The 17,128-nt window shown below is 41.9% G+C and overlaps 1 protein-coding gene across 1 annotated transcript in view; it reads left to right on the forward strand.

The window, feature by feature from the left end:
- The first annotated feature begins 2,884 nt into the window (after positions 1–2,884).
- rhpn1 (rhophilin, Rho GTPase binding protein 1) overlaps positions 2,885–17,128 on the forward strand; it is a 102,287-nt gene continuing 88,043 nt past the window's right edge. Inside the window, exons 1-9 of the mRNA XM_037697897.1 lie at positions 2,885–3,071; positions 3,220–3,307; positions 5,785–5,900; positions 12,890–13,018; positions 13,586–13,661; positions 15,016–15,093; positions 15,250–15,374; positions 16,422–16,588; positions 16,812–16,999. Coding sequence (XP_037553825.1) covers positions 3,049–3,071; positions 3,220–3,307; positions 5,785–5,900; positions 12,890–13,018; positions 13,586–13,661; positions 15,016–15,093; positions 15,250–15,374; positions 16,422–16,588; positions 16,812–16,999 — 990 coding nt within the window. The 5' untranslated portion in view covers positions 2,885–3,048. The remainder of the gene's footprint in view (positions 3,072–3,219; positions 3,308–5,784; positions 5,901–12,889; positions 13,019–13,585; positions 13,662–15,015; positions 15,094–15,249; positions 15,375–16,421; positions 16,589–16,811; positions 17,000–17,128) is intronic.

The following is a 17,128-nucleotide window of genomic DNA, read 5'->3' on the forward strand; positions in this document are numbered from 1 at the left end:
GCAGTTGTTTGATGTTTTTATGCAACAAGCAAAAAAAAAAATAAAATAAAAAGAAAGAAAAAAGAAAGAGTTTCAAAAATTTAGCTAAAAGACAAAAGCATCAAAAACCTGAGTAGAAGGAAAACATCAAAGCTAAAATAATAAAGTAAAATAAAATAAAAAATCAAACGGCCAGCAAATAGCTAAAAGATTGAAATGGCTAGCTACAATCTAGGAGTAGGAAAACCCTGGACAGAAGCTAAAACTAGCAGAACAGTAGTTACAAGTAGGTAAAACTTGCAAAAGACTAGCTAAAAGCTATAGCAGAACCATCGATGAAAGATAAAGCAGCAAAAATAATAGTTTAAAGCTAATGGCAGCAGATCCCTGTCTAAAAACTCAAATTTGTATAAAAAAACAAGCAAATAACCAAAAACAGAGTTGCAGAAGCAGAGGAGGAGGACAGCGTTTTACACAGAAATCTCAATGTTTTTTGTAATTAATTGTAAATAAAGTTAGATATTAGGAAATGTATTATTTCTGCTGCTCCTTCTTCAGGAGTCGCCACAGCGAACTAACGTGCACAAAGACTTGAGGATTGTTTTTACACCAGATGCTTTTCCTGGCGCAGCCCCAGACCACCGAGCTACCACAGCCCTCTGTGTGGAGCCGAGAGCTGCCGTGTGCCAGGGGAGCAGATGGTGGGGGTTCAGGGCCTTGCTCAAGGGCCCAGAGTGGAGCAAAAGAGGGTGGAGGCAGGTGTGGGTGCTTCACCTTTCTCACCCACATTTTGAAGTTGTCGGTCCGGGGAGTTGAACCGGCAACCTCCCGATCACAGGCCCACCTGAACCTGCCACCACTCCCCTAAATATTAGGAAATACATAAAAAACACAAAAAACAAAAATCATAGCAGCATGAGCTGAACATTTTGATGCAAGATCAGCTAAAATAACACAAAATGTGCAAAAACATACTGATATGGAAAAAAAACAACAATGTGAGGCTGAACACACGCAGTAAAACAATAAAAGAACTGTTCGAGACCGTTTTATAAGTTTTCCATTAATTTTAATAATCTTAAGACAAGATTAAAGAAAACCAACAAGGTTTAACTTGAAAGGTAGAAATGGAGCATAGAGAGAATTAAAATCTAGAAACAAGCAGTCAGAGGCTGACTTTATTATTATTTATTTTATTAGGCTTTGGATAAGGGTTACTGTTGTCCTCTCTCATTAAAGGAGACGTGCCCCCCCACTCCCACCCCCAGGTAACCATCTGTTCTAAAGTCTACTCCCTGGCCCGCTCAGAAACACCTCCTGTCACCTCCGGAGCTTCGTCCTGAGACCTGTCGGCATCCTCCAGAGGAGGAGAAGCTGCATTTCATCACTTTATCCACAAATGACCTCATGTTAGGGAGTTTGTAAATACCCACCTTTTGATTTTTGTAGAATATAAGTACCACAACATACATTTCTCTTATAACACAAAGCAAACATGGGCTTTCTCTCTGCAGACTGAGCTTCATGCAACACCATGTCACCGTGAGGACAAACAGCTGCTCTCTGATCAAACGTTAGAAACAAGAATATCTAAAACTGATTCTATCAACAGGTTTGTAAAAGAAAAACGAGTGCCACTTCAAACATGCACTTTTTTTTCTTTTTCTTAGCTTTTCATAGAAACTACTTTAATACAAAATCTGGATTGATCTGGACTAATCTCCTGCAGGCCTGAAACACCTGAATGAACGGAGTTAAACTCATTAAATGACACGAATAAACAAAACTTTATTTATCTTATGCAATGAAATGAAGGTCAAAGTAAACTAAAAATCAAATTATATATATATATATTTTCTTCCCCCCACTACAATGACATAAACATTTTAGAACTACAAAGCTTTAATTGACTGCTTTTGTCCTTATGAGTAAAATGGTTCAAAGGTTGAGTCCAGTAACTAGTTAGTTTTTTACTGGTAAAATGTTCATTATTGTAAAAACATCACAGCCAATTTTTAAAAACTTATCAATAGTTTATTAAAAACAAAGATCATTCAAAGCAAAATATACATAGAGATATTTGTGGGACACATTATTGACAGTTCTATAAATGTTTAAATTCATTATTATTATTTCTACAAATACAGTAGTGTTTCCACAGAACATCTCACAGAGTTATCAGACAGGAAAACCTGCCCTCAAGTGGCAAATTGAAAGAATGCTCAGAGAATAAAACCCAAAACTATCGGATGTGGTTAAAAAAGAAAAAAGAAAAGTGTTTAAATGTAAAACAAAACATAATTATTTTGTCCATTTATAAGCTTTGTTGCTTTCTTCTTATTTTGTTCTTATATTTAATACACCTATTATTATTATTATTATTAATATCCTGATGCATGCTCAATAATCCAGGTAGAAAAATCTAAAAAAGTTAAATCTGGTCCTCTGGACATTCAAAAAAAGAAAGAAACAAAAACAAAGCAAAACAACCAAAAAAGACGAAAAGTTTCTACATTTTTTTATTGTTTTTTTGCTGTTGTTTTTTTTAAATGTCCAGAGGACCAGATGTAACTTTTTTAGATATTATTATTAATATTATTTTTGTTATTATTAGTACAACATGAAGCTGCACTTGGCCTCGTTTCAGATAAACAAAACGATAAATAAATAAATAACCATGCAAAGCCACCTCCCCTCTCGTTACCATAACAACGGACCAGCGGAGTTAGAGGGACGCCTCGCGCAACTTGTGATTGGTCAGATCGTGCTCTCAGCCTTCGTTTCTCATTGGTCACATCTGCAGTCGCTTTAAAAACACCGTAACCTGATTGGCTATCGTCTTCGGTTGTGCCCCGCCCTCCGCAAAAGTAAGCTGTTTTTTTCCAGCAGCACTGACTCTACTCAAGTCTGGAACAGCGAAGAAGGTTGTATCAAAGCGGAGATTTCCTCTTTGTTAAAACAAATACAGGCCGTATTTTAAATGTTTGAGCGCTTTTACAACTATTAAAAGTAGCTGAACAAGTTGAAAGGGATGTAGGGACCTTAACCGCCGGTGTTTGTTGTTTTACGATGGAGGAACCTGCTGCTACAAGGCAAGTGCTCGCCGCCTGTTAGCTAGCTTAAAGTTCCAGTTTAGGTTGAACGTTACTGGCAGTAAAAGCTGTTTGTTTTAGACTTTGAACGTGATTAAAATCATGTATGTAAATACTGGTTCTAATGGATGTGGTGTGACTTCCACAGAGGGTTAGACTCGTCGCTGTCAGACGGGGCTTCGGATGACGACATGCCCCTAATGCTGCCCACAGACAGCGGCGGGAGCGTCCGCAAGGTGAGCCGGGGTCTAACCCCCACACAGCCGGTCATAGTCTGCCCCATAAAAGCCTGTTTCACTCCTTTAGGAACGGATGGCAATCTCAGGGACTTAAAAAAATATAAACCGTTTTCTTATCTCATTTTTGGCTCTTTACTGGGCAGTTTGGCTTCATGTTTAGATTTATGTTCCTCCTGAAACTTTGGTTTGTTTCTTCCCCTTTTCAGTATCAGTTTGTTCATTCAGAGCAACTGTTAGTTAAAATTAATTTGACAAGAACGGCACAGAAACACATTTACAGTTGTGCAGTTTGCACATCGCTTGGCTTGGCTGGGCTTTTTAAATTTTAATAAACAATAATAAAACTAGACATTTTGTAATTAAAGACATTAAATTGATATGAAGAACAGGAGAAGAGCAGGAACTGGTTAAAGGATAAAACATCCATTTACACCTGAATTCATCAGTGTTGACAGAATATAATGTTTATCTCCACAGCAGCGTCAAATAATCGATTTAGGAAGTGACTGGAGTTTTTATAATTCCACTCTTTGGGAACTTTGGGTGGAAATCCATTTCAAGAAGGCCACCACAGATAATCTACATTAGTCGACACAAAAATGACTATAACTCTCGACAGTTTTACACATCTCCATCTTCTACCACTTATCCATGGTCAAACTGTGGAGACAGACTCTCCAGCTCCTGGAAACCCCAAGCGTTCCCAGACCAGATAGGAAGTATAATCCCCCCAGAGAGTTCTAGGTCTGCCCTGGGGCCTATTCCCAGTGGCTGGAAAATCTCTAAAGGGAAGCATCCTAATCCGATGAACTACCTCAGCTGACTCCTTTTAATGAGGAGGAGCAGCAACTCTACTACAGGCTGTTCCTCACGGCTGAGCCCGGCCACCCTACGGAGGGAGCTCATTCTCGTTTAGGCCTCTTGCATCCAGGATTCGTCATGACCACGTGTGACGATTGGAACATAGACCAGTAAATCCAGTTTTACACCTTTTGAGCTAAAATTGGATGTGGTAGCAGCAGAGATCAAGAGTAGCATGCGTGATAATATTTTCAATGTTTCACCAAAACAGCGACAGTATTTCTCAACATAAGTTGAGTCTAAAAGTCTGACAAAAGGAGAAAATACAGGAATGGCCTTTGCTCTTAAATTAAACTTTATTCACATTCATGTTTGGCAAACAGCAGTTTATACTTGAGAAGATGGATGAAATTTGTGACTAGACATTATTTATTACAAATAGAGGAATTACTTATTTTTTATTTATTTATTTTTTTAACTAGATCCAACTTGAAGCAATGGTGGGCGTGTTTTCAAAGTTTAACCAGTTGCGTCATCTTGCTGCTGGTCATTTAAAGTGTTTTATCTGGGCTTTACTTCAATTTAAGAGGAAAACTCTACATTTTGAACCAGATGTGTTGCTGTGGTTCATCTTTTCTGTTCTTCTGTCCATGTGATGAATGAACAGATGTGGGCGCTGGGCCAGAATCTTAATCCATGCAGTCATTTAAAGGATAACTTTAAATCAGGTGTAACAAAGTGTTCAAGTGTAACAACACGCTCACAGAGGGAATGGGAAGGAGGGGAAACTAAAGACAACAACTTTTTGGCAAATGGCTCGCTGAAATGAGTTTTAAGAAGCCAAAAAAATCATCAACTCAATTCAGTTTATTTCTATAGCGCCAAATCACAACAAAGTCGTCTCAGGGCACTTTACAGAAACATTCACATACATAAAAGCCAATTAGTAAAGTTCTCTATCTAAGGAGAATCACTAACGTCTTCAGGCCCTAACATCATTCTGTCTTTAGAGACGTTTGTCATGCTGAACCAAACAAATATCTACAAAAAAAACAACCTCGATTATCAAGAATTTCACAACAGTTTGAGTTTATTATGAATCGTTTGGAGAATCAGATGCGTATAAATGCACGTCACAAAGGTGATATTATTTTAGCCAAAACGTTTCATAAATGTCTGGATAGATCTGAATTAAACCTCAAGGACGTAATCCTTCGAAGTTCATCCATGTCTCATTAACCTTTGGAGTTAACTCAATTTAAGATGGCTGCCACAGCCAATCGATGCTGAAAGACAAACAAATGGCTGCCACTCATTTTACAGATCTTGAGCTTAAATCCAGTGTGGTAGTAGCTGACACTGACCTCCACCTCCTGTTCTGAGTGCTATCAGGTTGCACAACATCTTTGTTTTACCATTTTGCCTTTAACTTGGAGTCAACTCTGTCCATTGGCAAAATAACTTGTGGACCACTAAGCAAGTTTTAAAGAATCTTAAACAAACATGCCAAAATAAATGCAAACTGGCATTTGAAAACCTTGAGGTGCTTTTAGAAAATAAGAAATCCCTCTCATGTCTCTGTGGAGGTCGAAGACGTAAAACAGAAGTCTGCTGGAGGTCATCGGCTGTAGAAAATGTAATCTCGAGTTGTGTTTCTCTGGTTTCCGCCGCAGGGTTGCGATCCTTTCGCTCAGACTCAGCGCAGCAAACTGCAGCACCGCCGCGCTCGCATCAACCAGCAGATCAACAAGGAGATGCGCATGAGAGCCGGAGCTGAAAACCTGTTCAGGTGAGCTGCTGGAACCCGTCAGACTCGTGACGTTTCATCAGACTATTCAGTTGCATGGAATTACTCAATCCTAGTTTCAGTTTAGTATCATCTAGAATGTAAGTTGCGCAAACTTGGGAACATCTGGTCCTCGTTTGTGGACAGGATCTCAAGGTGCAGTTGTGGAGAGGACGGTTTGGGGCCCTCAGAGTCTCACCTCTGTTCTGTTGGCGTCTTTAAGTCGTGACCTTCAGTGCTGGGGCTCTTTACAGCTGGGATGAGAGTCAGCTCCTCCAACTGAGCTCATGGTTCTTAACTGGAAGAGGGTGGGATGCTCCCTCTGGGGTCGGCTGTGAGTCTTGCTCATGAGTAATGGGAGGATGGAGTGGGAGGTGAGCCACTTTCTCAGTAATGAGGGCGTTGCTCCAGTTTGTCCTGGTGAAGGAGTTGAGCTGAAAGGTGAAGCTCTATAGTCGAGTTCTGGATTATGAGCGAAGAATGAGATCCTGGATCCAAGCGATGGAAATGGGTTTCCTCTGGAGGTTTCTGAGACCTTGGTGCAGACCCAGAGAGATTAGTATCCTCTTTTTCCTGAGAACACCTTGGGATCCCTCAGGAGGAATAGCGTTGATCAGAGATGACGTCATGGAAATTGTGAGGAATATCCAAAGTCCCGGATGTCAGACAGTCAACGCAGCAGACCGCATGTATAATGGCTACCTCCAATGCTTTAGTTCATGTAACTTAAACAAGGACTACACTCAAACTTGACTTGGAATATATTGAAGGATACAGCAATAAACAGCTCAAGCGTTGGCTACAATGCAGGGGACTAGCAGTGTCTGGCAACTAGGGGTTGAACGACTACATACTTTTTAAAATCGACTTGAACATGATACAAGTCGAGTCGACGTTGACCAGTCGATGTGACGTCGTAGGACCTCAAGATGCTATTCACGCCAAGTCACAACAGAAGTCATCTCAGGGCACTGAACAGAAATTCTTATATAAAAATAATTTAACAGAACAAGAATTATTTGTGACGTTCCTGGTGATTTTCGTGCTGATTTCTTTTGATGTTTTTGTCTCGGTGAAAAAGAGCACGTGTGACAGAAGACCGTTCAGGACGCATGCTATTGATTCATTATAATCACAGGTTTTCAGCAGCAGGAAGAAGATGCTGCTTCTATTTATCTTTGTTAGCCGCTAGCTGTTAGAAATCAGTTCTTTTACTCTTTTTCATGTAAAAAAAATCAGTAAGTCCCAAGTTGTTTTTTTACTACAATCAAGTTTTGGTTTGGAAACAGAAATGGAATTTAAGTTTTTTTCCATTGTTTGGCTAGTTTTAGATATGAACCACTTGCTTTCAAACTACTCCAGGTAGAAAATGCCAGGATGGTGATGGTCTTTTTTTAGGATCTCTAGTGTTTTCAAAATATTATCCTGCCCCTTGGTCTAATACGCTTTGTGCTCAATTACAAACATTGGTTGAATTAAACATCTAAAGAGACAAATTAGCGTGGACGATTTGTAAAAAGACGTTCAGTGCTCCTGTTAGTTCTGATACGAAAGGAACCGGCGTAATGGATGGATACACCTTTTCAGGGATTGTTGCTGGTATAGGATCAGGGTGCTCCTCTGTCGGCCCTCCAACAAACTGTTTCGAATAGATGTATACTCCTGTTTACGTTTGTTTGGTTGAAGCCAACTCGGCCACAGAGTCAAGTCCAATGATCACATTTCCCCCCCTGAGTAATCTGTTAAACCATATACCTTGCATATGAGTCTTAGCATAGTGGCCGTCACATTGCAAGTCCCTGTGCAGCAAAGCTTCTTGCATATCTTTTTTTTTTTATCAATGCAAACCACAATTACAGCTACTGTATTGTACTCAAAGTTCTGTTTGCCTGACATCTGGGTACCTGCTGATGGTGCAGCGTAGGGAGCTGTTTTTAGTAACCCTGACTAGAACTATTGGAGATTGCTGCTAGGGAAGAGGAGGTCTGAGTTTCCCTCCTGAACCTGTCACATCCGTGACCTGACCACAGGTAAGCTGCAAAACATGGATGTGTGGATATCCGTGTTTATCAGCGATAGGCTTTTATATTATGGGACATCTGTTTCTTTCATTATATCCTGATGCATGCTCAATAATCCAGGTAGAAAAATCTAAAGAAGTTAAATCTGGTCCTCTGGACATTCAAAAAAACAAAACAAATAGTAGAAACGTTTCGTCTTTCATCCGAAACACTTCCTCAGTCTGAGGTGCTGTATTCAGCTCAGTCTTATAAATAGCACCTTCTCGTAGTGGAGCAACCAGTTTTGCTGCTGACAACCAGAACCAGCTGCTCTCATTAGTTTTTTTACACTCATCCTGAACAGTAAATGTACACGTCATAGTTTGACAGAGTCAACATAAACAGATCTGCGCTGGCTTTGTAAAAGTATCCCAGCACTGTTTAATGAGCACGGAAGAGTTTTATGTATGGTTGAAGTAATGAATAAACTGCAGGGGCATAAAAACATCCTTTCTTCATCTTTGTTTATCCCAATCTCACCCTGCAAGTCTTTCTAAAAGCAAACTAATGCACAGTTTCTAAGTTTTCAGATGTCTGCGTACTTTTTGACTTTACTCGTGGCTCTGTTGAGAACATGAAGCGGTACCATACTCCCTGAAAACACTTTAGGGGGCTGCTGCCTTACTGATAAACACTCGGCTTTGAGGAGGAGGAGGAGCGACTTAATTAAAGCAAGGCGCTCCTCTCTGCCTCCCTAGTCGTGCCTCTGAATCTAATAGGTTCAACAAAGAAAGCAAAAGGGTCTTTGATTTAAGGCTCATTCTCTAATATTCCTGATTTGTTCTAACATTTATCTTTTCCAAATGTAAATGAAAGGGCGACGGGCTACGAAAGGATTACAGCCAATATTTTTAATCTCTCGTTTTGTTGTGTAATGCACGTTTTTTTTTTTTTTGAGTAATGGATCAAAATCTGTTATAGTAGTTTTACGAGTAACAAAAGATGCAGGATGCTGATGCAGTTAGAGCTAGCACGAGTTTGATCGTCTGCTACGTCATCTGTTTGATCGTTACGTAAATTCTTTAATGTTGGACCACTTGCAGATCAGTTTTGTTACCGTGTGGGCACTGCTGACCAAAAGTGCATCAGAGAGTGGCACCAAAGACCCGTTTGTCAAACAACAAGCAGAAGAACTACAAAGCACCAGGATTTTATACAGTTGTCCCTCACTTATCGCGGGGGTTACGTTCCAGACTCCAGCGATAGGTGAAACTCAGCGAAGTAGGAACATTATACAGTATATATATATGGCTTTATAAACCCTTCCCACGCTCTTGCAATGTTCTTAACAATGTTCTAAATGCTCTAAATGTTTTAAACGCTCCAAAAAAAAAAGAGCACAGCAAAAGAGAACAGACGGACTGATGCTACGGTTACTGAGCCAATCAACGAGCAGAGGCGGGACTGGCCATCAGGAGCACCGGGACATTTTCTGGTTTTAGAAATGTCCCAGCTCGGTTTGGCTCGGGTCGGCTCAGTTTGGGTTGCTCTTGATTATTTAAAATGAACAATCCATGCCGCTCATTCTGGTATCTGCCTCACTGAAGCTCACACAGCAGCGATGGGGAAAGACAGACCCCACCCCGCCCCCTCCTTTCTCTTTCTGAGGCTGTCTGTCACAGGTTGTGCACCCACCTGTTTTGGTTTTCTGCTCTGCTGTGACGGACATCCTCAGAAAGAGAAAGGAAGGGGCCCCTCAGCGATCACGGAGCGGGCCAGGCCACCAGGATGCGTACAATCTTACGTTGAAAACATGTTAAAGAGTGAGTCTGCCAAAGTCAGACCACAAAGTATCGAGGGACTACTGTATAACCACATTCTGGACGACAAGCTGAGCTCGTTCCTGGCGCAGGTTGAACTCCATCTCAAGACGTAGTCATGCAGAGGAAGATGTTTGGTTTGAGGCCGTCAAGGTCTCAAATCCTTATTTTTGCTGATGATGTGTTCCTGGAATATCTTACAAAAAGACTTGAAGCTCTCGACCTCTAAGTGGCTTTAAGAATCTGTTGGACTCCTGGCAAGGACTAATGCAGACATGTTCCTGTTTTTAGTTTTCTACATTTGCCTTATGATCTGTTTTTGTTACTGTTTTTTGCAATCTTATTTGTAAAAAAAAAAAAAAAAAAAAAAATCTGTACGCCTCTTTTATAACTGTCCATTGTTGTCATCATTCTTTGTTGAAATCAGGTCTCTCTTGTAAATGAGTCCTCGAGGCTCAATGGGATTTACCGTCTAAAGAAAGGTTGAATGAATGCAGTGGGCTGTTTGTGAAAAGACCGGGATGAACGTCGGCTCTTCTAAGTTTAAGGTCGGGCTTATCGATTGGAGAAAGGTAGAATGCTCCCTCTGTGTTGGAGGTGGATCTGGATGTCTTGTTTATGAGTGATGGTAGGATGGTGTGGGAGGTGGACCAACAGATACGGGCTTTGTAGGCAGTAATGAGGCTGGCCGGGCTGAGGTGGGGTTAGGAGCTCCATCATCTGGGGGAAGCTTGGAGCAGAGCTGCTGCTCCCTCAGGAGGTTTTCCAGGGACAGTTCTCTGGGAGGAGACCCCAGCACATGCTGGAGGAGATGTTTATCCTCTCTGGGTTGAACACACCTTGGGATCCCCCTGGAAGACCTGGACAGTGTCTCTGTGGGGAGACGGGGATGTCTAGGTTTCCCTCCTGGTCCTGTTGCCTCTTAATCTGATCTCAGATGGAAGACAACCCATGCTCTGAAATCATATTCCCAATAATCTCGTCACAGTTTATCATTTCACTCCAACACCAACAAGTGACTTTAGATGAGGGAACGATGATTCTTCATTAGAGAAGTGTGTGCTGCTGAAAGACAGCCTGAATAAAACACATCGTTATGTTGAAGGAAAGTACATTTTTGGACGTGTTGAACATGCAACTTGCACAATATTTATTGTTTAACAAGCACAAAATCTTTCAAGAGCCTTTTTTTATTTGGATTCTTTTGACCCAGCTCAGTTTTTGACCCAATTCATGCTGTTTTCCTGGAATGAGATACAGTAACTGAATTTAGTGTAGATTAAAAAAATCAGCCTTGTTCTGTTTAATGGGACACTGGAGACAAAAAGACCCCCCCCCCCCCACACACACACACCGGCGGCCTGTAATCAGCCGGCTTTGTGTCCGCCTCCCGTACCGTTCCCATGCTGAGTTTCCCAGTGGAGCTCCAACAACCTCTTCCCCCACTGATTTGTCTGGCAAGTTTTTTTTCTGCCCTCCCCCTCCCCATTGAGTTGGAACAGTCCGCATAAACACAGAAAATGTCCAACTTTTATTTTCCCCTCAAAACTTGTGTGAAACGGGGTTGTTTTAATGAGCGGCGGTCTGCGGGGGAAGTTTGAGGCTTTAAAATGCTGGAGACAAAAAAAGGTTTTGTTTGTCAGAGTCTGATGGAGACGTGTTTGTGCTGCTTGTTTCTGTTTTATAGCAACAGCCGGCATACAGAAAATGGTACGAGCTGTCTAGAAGATACTCCAAGTTAATATAAAATTTAGTTTTTTAGCTCGTGTCGGCTTCATGGTTAAGAAAGAGTCGTTTTCCCTGAAAAGCTGCAGCATGCTGTGTGTGTGTATGACTAAAGCTGACTAATCAGATTGCCTTTGGCCTGATTCTTCATGTGTGTGTGTGTGTGTGTGTGTGTGTGTGTGTGTGTGTTTTCAGAGATTGGAAACGGAAGTGACCAATGAAGAGACTTGTGGGTAAATCGCTCCTGGTCTAACAATATTTAGGAGAAACTTGAGAAAAGTGAAATCACTTTTATTTTCTGGTACAAGCTAAAAGCTACGACCACCTCAGCTTACAGCTTATGTTCTGTGAAACTCGCAGCGTCATAGGGTCAATTAGCTGTGGCATCCATCTTGAATCAGGTTGACTCCATATGGTAATTAGTTGTGTGGCACGGTGGCACGGTTGGTAGAGCTGCCGCCTCTCGGTGAGAAGGTCACCGGGTCGAATCCCAGCCGGGAACCTTTCTGGGTGGAGTTTGCATGTTCTCTCCGTGCATGTGTGGGTTTCCTCCCACAGACCAAAAACATGCATGTTAGGCTGATTGGTAACTCTAAACTGTCCCTAGGTGAGAGAGAGACTGAATAGTTGTTTGTCTTGTTTGTCTCTGTGTCCCTGTGATGGACTGGAGACCTGTCCCGGGTGTCCCCCGTCTCTCACACAGTGATGGCTGGACATGGGCACCAGTGACCCCTGTGACCTGAAAAGGAAGAAGCGGGTAAAGAAGATGGATGGATGGATGGATGGATGGATGGATGGATGGTAAAGAGTTGTAGATGAACGTCCAGTGATTACTTTCTGGTGACATTAATTTCAAATAGTTTTTAATTTAGCTAACATACAGGAAAAAAAACACAAACATGCACACACTGATAATTAAACAAAGGTTAAATAAGATATAGATAAATAAATAAAGGTTAAAGTTAGATTAAGGTTAATAAATTACATGATCGCCTGCATTTTATGGCTGATTATGATTATGAGCTTGTGTCTTTAGTGTAAAATGCTTAAATAATTTCTTTTCTGTAACAGATACAACAATAACTAGCTAAATAATAATAATAATAGCTAAAATCTAAATGTAGCGAAGTGCTAGCTAAAAAGAAAAGAAGGTTAGCTAAAAGTACTGAAAAACTAGTGGGAAGCAAAAAGTTGCTAGATGCTAACTAAAACGTGCCGTAAATGCATCAAAAGGCTAGCTAAAAGGTGAAGTAGTGAAGTTTAGGCACAAATATCAAACGGCTAGTGAAAAGCTAGAAGAGGCAAAAGCTAAAAGTCAAAGAAGTAAAGGTGAAACGAAAGTATCAAACGGCTAGCGTGAAGCTAAAACTAGCTGAACGTCATTCACGCGGATGTTTAGTCCAGTTTTCTGTAAATGAGTTCAGCTGTTTGTGTTTTGACTCTGCAGGGCGACGACCAACAACAAGGTGAAGGAGACCGTGGCTCTGGAGCTCAGCTTCGTCAACTCCAACCTGCAGCTCCTCAAAGAGGAGCTGGAGGAGCTCAACAGCAACATGGAGGTCTATCAGACAGACAGGTACGTGCACGTGCACACACACGCATCATGGTCTGTTTGGCTCGTGCATTCTAGGTCACCCTCATTAAAACTAATGAGAATAACTGATGAAAACAATGACCCGTTGATTTTCTGCGTTCGTGCTCTGCTCCTCGGTCCACGAGGACTTGTTTGTGTTTTAAAACGTCACAATCATCTTCTACTTTTAGGAAATATTTATTCCAGTTTATATTTAAGCTGCAGTAAAAGTTTTCAGAAGTACAGAGATGAAATTACGTCGGCAAGTGGATTCCTTTCTCCTGCTGCAGTCGAAGGTCAGGAGCAGGAGAAATCCCCTGATTTGAGTGTCATTAATGACCTCATTGCGTGCACGCATGTGCACTTGTCATGGCATGTGGGAGGGGGTTAAATGGGGAGGGTAAGAGCTAATACTTGGCATTAACGTTGCTTATTAGCAGGATGAAGCAGAGCAGAGTCCCCGCTGGGCTTTAAGCTAAGCAGATGGCAGCGCCGACTTGTCCCACGTTTGAAACCTGCTCCATGTTTATGTGTGTTGGATAACACACGCGTGTTTGTCTTTTTAAACAGCGAGGCCATTAACGTTCCCATGATCCCGCTTGGCCTAAAAGAAACCAAAGAGATGGACTTCACCGGTCCTATCCAGGTGAGGACAGGATCCTAATAATTTTGGGGGGACGGTGAAGCTCGTGATTGATTTCATATCAAAGATGCAGTTTGTTGACGGTTTTCAAACCTGCCAGATGTTTGTTTCTCAGAACCAGAGGGTCTAAACATGTTGCAGCCGGTCAAACTAACCAAGTTAAACCACACAGAACCGGTCTTATTGGACATCTCTGTTAATGCTCGCCTGTAGCTCTGAGGGCACTTATTGGTCCAAGCAAAGGGTTTAACCAGAAATTATTAGCAATAATACAGATGACGGGGCTGGATTATCATTACATTGAATAATTTCCAGCTCAGGCTGTTTCTATTATAGATATGGAGTTATAAACAGTAAAGGAAAAGCAACTTGTAGAAATAATAATTAAATGAATACGTATAATTTTAAGGTACTTGCAGCCAGTTTTGGAAGAAGCATAAATAGTTTTATTGTCTGTTTTTCCTTTTATCGGGTCTAAAAGTCACAAAGTGTAAATTATTTGTACTTCGCTGGAAGTTGTATAATTTAAAAAGTAATTTTTATTTTCCTTTTTACAACTTGGTTTGTCGCCCCCTACTGGCTACTAGGAGGAAGTAAAAAAATACTTTTTATTTTTATTTTTATAAAAGAATAGAATAGGATTGAATAGAAATAACCTTTGTTGTCCTTCAGCTGGGAAATTCAGGTGTAGCAGCAGCAAAGTGACAGGTAAACCAAACAAGGCAGGTTCACACAAACGTAGAAAATGTAAAAACCAGAAAATGAACGAGTGTAAAGTATGGGCATATTTACAACGCAAGAAAAAAAAAACAGAAAAAATGCGGTGCAGTTATTAAAAATAGCACGCAAGATTCAAGATGGGAACTGAGTGGGATCATTTAAAGAATGTACAACATGCGCACGTGTGTTTTTGCACGTAAAAGGAAGTGCATGAAGCAGGGATGTAAACACTTATTGAGTTTGTTGTGATCGGTGATGGTTCGAAGTCTGACAGCTGCTGGGATGAAGGGCCTGCGGTAACATGATGCATGCATCAGGAGACCTACGATAACGCACCTCGGACGCAGCAGTCCCAGAACTGGAGCTCCAGTTCTGGGACTGCTTCATGCAGGACCTGGGACACATTGTCCAACATGGGGTGGGACACATTGTCCAGCAGTGTTATCGTTGCCAGAGTTCTGTCTCCCACCACCTGCACCGAGTCGAGTTCCTGATGTGTTGATCTAAACCTTACATCCACAAAAGCTTTCCACTCCTTTTCTTACAAACTGTGGTGAACAAGCACAAAACAAGTGTTTCAAGTGGAAGTCCTGTCAAATAATCATTAATTATATTTATTTTCTGTTTTGTCTGGTAGGATTTCATCTGTGAGCACTATGGAGAGGACAGCAGTCTGTTTGGCAGGGAGGTCCTGGAGCTTACAGAGCTCAGACAGGTTAATAAAAACTCATATTCTCAACAGCAGACCTCCTGGATCAGTGAAGGTTGAAGAGTCTGAGTCCCCCTGCAGCAGATCCAGAACAATCTTTGACTTCTTGAAACTGGTTGTAATAACGTACGTGCGTTACATTTTCGTCTGGTTGGTCATCAGGCGATGCGCACGCCCAGTCGAAACCAGGCGGGCCTGGAGCTGCTGATGGAGTACTACAACCAGCTGTACTATCTGGACCAGCGCTTCTTCTCTGCTCACAAGAACCTGGGGGTGCACTTCCACTGGTATGACTATTATCGTTTTCTTCACTTCAGGTGGAGGAGTTTTAAGTTTCTGGGCGTCTTGTCCCTGAGTGATGGTAGGATGGAGCAGGAAATGGATCGACGGGCAGTAGTGAGGGCGTTGCTTTGGTCAGTCGCGGTGAATAAAGAGTAGAGCAGAAAGTCAGAGCTTTGGATTTACTGGTCTGTTGATGTTCCAATCCTCACAGGTTTGGATCATGGAGAGATCCTGGATCCAAGCAATTTAACTTCCTTCGCAGAGTGAGGGGGCTCAGCCTTAAGAGATAGGGAGAGGAGCTCCATCATCTGGGGGGGGGGGGGGCTTGGAGCAGAGCCGCTGCACCTCTGCATCAAAAGGAGTCAGCTGAGGTGGTTCATCTGATCAGGATGCCTCCTAGTCGCCTCCCTTTGGAAGCTTTCTGGGCACGTTCCTCTGGGATAAGGCCCTGGAGCAGACCCAGAACTCTCTGGATAGATTATTTATCCTCTGGTCTGGGAACACTCTGGGGTCCCCCAGGAGGAGCAGGGGAGTATCTCTGGGGAGAGGGAAGTCTGGGTTACCTCCTGGACCTTTTGCCTCCACGACCCGACCATGGATAAGTGATAGAAGATAGAAAAGTTGGAACGAAGTCATTGTATTAATGTTTAATTTAACGATAAAACAACAGAATGGCAAATCACAACAAAGAATTTGGAGTTCTCTGGATGGGAGAGAACTGTGATGCATTAAAGGGGCGTGGGAAAAGCTAAACTCCAAGTGAATTAAACGCAGACGGTAAAAAATGATCTTTTAAAAGTTCTACTTGATAGTTGTGATGTAGTCATTCCAAGTCTTGCATAAAGAACAGTATGATTTATTGAATGTACACCCAGCCCCAAGTATGTTCCTCGTTACTACACTTTTTATTGTCGGTAACACACGATAAGAGACAAATCACATGGCAAGCACAATAAATAACACTTTTATAAAAAGAGGATTTGATGTGGTTCACGTATGTGAAAACAAGATGGTCTGTATAAACGAGTCTTTACATTTCACCCACGTCTCAGGTACGACTCTCTGACGGGCGTCCCGTCTTCTCAGCGCTCGCTGGCCTTCGAGAAGGGCAGCGTGTTGTTTAACATCGGAGCTCTGTACACGCAGATCGGAGCGCGGCAGGACCGCTGCGTTACCGCCGGCATCGACAGAGCCATAGATGCTTTTCAGCGAGCTGCGGGTTCGGACCTACACACTGGAACACACACCCGAGTTGTTCTCAGGCTCCAAATGTAAAAGGCTGATGGACTTTAAAACAGCCAAACCTGATTAACTTCGTTTATTCAGTGTTATTTATTATTATCAGTCAGCCGTGTGTTTTTAATTATGCAAAGCAAAAAAAAAATCACGATTCGAACAGAATTTCAACAAAACAAACAGTTTCTTCTGTTTCCTGCTTTCAGGTGCGTTTAATTACCTCAAGGAGTATTTCTCCAATGCGCCCAGTCTGGACATGAGCGCACCGTCGCTCGGCATGCTGGTCCAGCTGATGGTGGCTCAGGTGCAGGAGTGTGTGTTTGAACGCATCGCGCTCACCACGCAGGAAACCAGCTTCAGCTCCCAGCTCCACCTGGCGCAAGAAGCTGCGCAGGTGACTTCTTTATTTTTACTCCTTCAGCTCTTTATTTTTACTCCTTTAGCTCTTTATTTTTACTCTTTTAGCTCTTTATTTTTACGCCTTTAGCTCTTTATTTTTACGCCTTTAGCTCTTTATTTTTAC

The sequence above is a fragment of the Nematolebias whitei genome, chromosome 3 (genome assembly GCF_014905685.2).
Source record: "Nematolebias whitei isolate Nwh7 chromosome 3, NemWhi1, whole genome shotgun sequence".
Lineage (NCBI taxonomy): Eukaryota > Metazoa > Chordata > Actinopteri > Cyprinodontiformes > Rivulidae > Nematolebias > Nematolebias whitei.